This window comes from Fulmarus glacialis, unplaced genomic scaffold, assembly GCF_000690835.1.
Source record: "Fulmarus glacialis isolate BGI_N327 unplaced genomic scaffold, ASM69083v1 scaffold31458, whole genome shotgun sequence".
Taxonomy (NCBI): Eukaryota; Metazoa; Chordata; class Aves; order Procellariiformes; family Procellariidae; genus Fulmarus; species Fulmarus glacialis.
This window is the reverse complement of record NW_009226822.1, coordinates 607-1846: the sequence shown is the minus strand read 5'-3', so window position 1 is coordinate 1846 and position 1240 is coordinate 607. Positions and strand designations below refer to the sequence as shown.

General features: G+C 64.5%; 1 protein-coding gene across 1 annotated transcript in view; it reads left to right on the top strand.

Moving 5' to 3' along the window:
* Positions 1-4: 4 nt before the first annotated feature.
* RAI1 (retinoic acid induced 1) overlaps positions 5-1240 on the top strand; it is a gene marked incomplete at both ends in the record, with an annotated part of 1824 nt that continues 588 nt past the window's right edge. Inside the window, one exon of the mRNA XM_009582942.1 lies at positions 5-1222. Coding sequence (XP_009581237.1) covers positions 5-1222 — 1218 coding nt within the window. The remainder of the gene's footprint in view (positions 1223-1240) is intronic.

Here is a 1240-nt window from a genome sequence, read left to right as displayed (position 1 = left end):
CGGCAGGTCCCCGTCCTACAGCTCCACTCCCTCCCCGCTGATGCCCAACCTGGAGAACTTCCAGTACAGCCAGCAGCCGCTGAGCGCCGGCGCCTTCCCGGCCGGCATCGCCGACCACAGCCATTTCATGCCACTGCTGAATCCTTCTCCCACCGACGGGACGAGCCCTGATGCTCAATCCGGGAACTGCAAAAACTTGCAGAAGGAGAAGCTGCCCGAAAACCTGCTGTCGGACCTGAGCCTGCAGAGCCTGACGGCGCTTACCTCCCAGGTGGAGAACATCTCCAACACCGTCCAGCAGCTGCTGCTCTCCAAAGCAGCCGTGCCCCAGAAAAAGGGCATCAAGACCCCAGCAAGGACCCCCGAGCAGCTCAAGGGGCAGCACTGCAGCCCCGAGAGCAGCACCTACTCGGCAGAGCAGGTGGGGACCCCTCTGTCCGACCCGCTCAGCACCCCCCAGTCCGTCCACGCCGAGACGCAGGACGCCGACTATCTCAGCGGGTCGGAGGACCAGCTGGAGAGGAGTTTCCTGTACTGCAACCAGAACCGCAGCCCTGCCCGCGTCAACAGCAACTCCAAGGCGAAGCCCGAGTCGGTGTCCACCTGCTCTGTGACCTCCCCAGACGACATGTCCACTAAATCAGATGACTCCTTCCAGAGCATCCACGCCAGCCTGCCCCTGGAGACCTTCACCAAGTACGTGACCAACGAACGGGACTGTCCCCGGCTGCTCCTCAGCGCCCTGTCCCAGGAGGAGCTGGCTTCCGAGATCATCGTCCTGCAGGACGCCATCAGCGAGAAGGCGGACAAAGCCTGGGCCAACTCGCCCATGCTGAGCAAGGAAGCCACCAAGTCCCCCTTCCAGCTGGAGAACCACCGGCCCTGCCTGGACTCCATGGTGAAGGGTGCCTGGCCCAGCCAGGGCGACTCCAGCACGCTCACCGAGCCCCTCAAGCTGGACAAGGCTTCGGGGGCCAGCGCGGGGAAGGATTTTGGTGAGGAGGTGTACGAAGGTCCCCAGGTGGAGTTCGCGGCCACCGAGACCAAGGACACGCTGAAGGACGCGGCCCCGCTGGCCTTCAACTCCAAGCCCACCATCCCGGCGGCGACGTCAAGCGCAGGGGCCGCCAGCTACAGCTGCTACTCCAACACCACTGCCAACTCGGTGGGGTCTGAGAACGCCATGGAGCACTTCGAGTGGCCGGAGGAGAGCCTGGGCGAGGCGTGCCTGCGGTGGAAG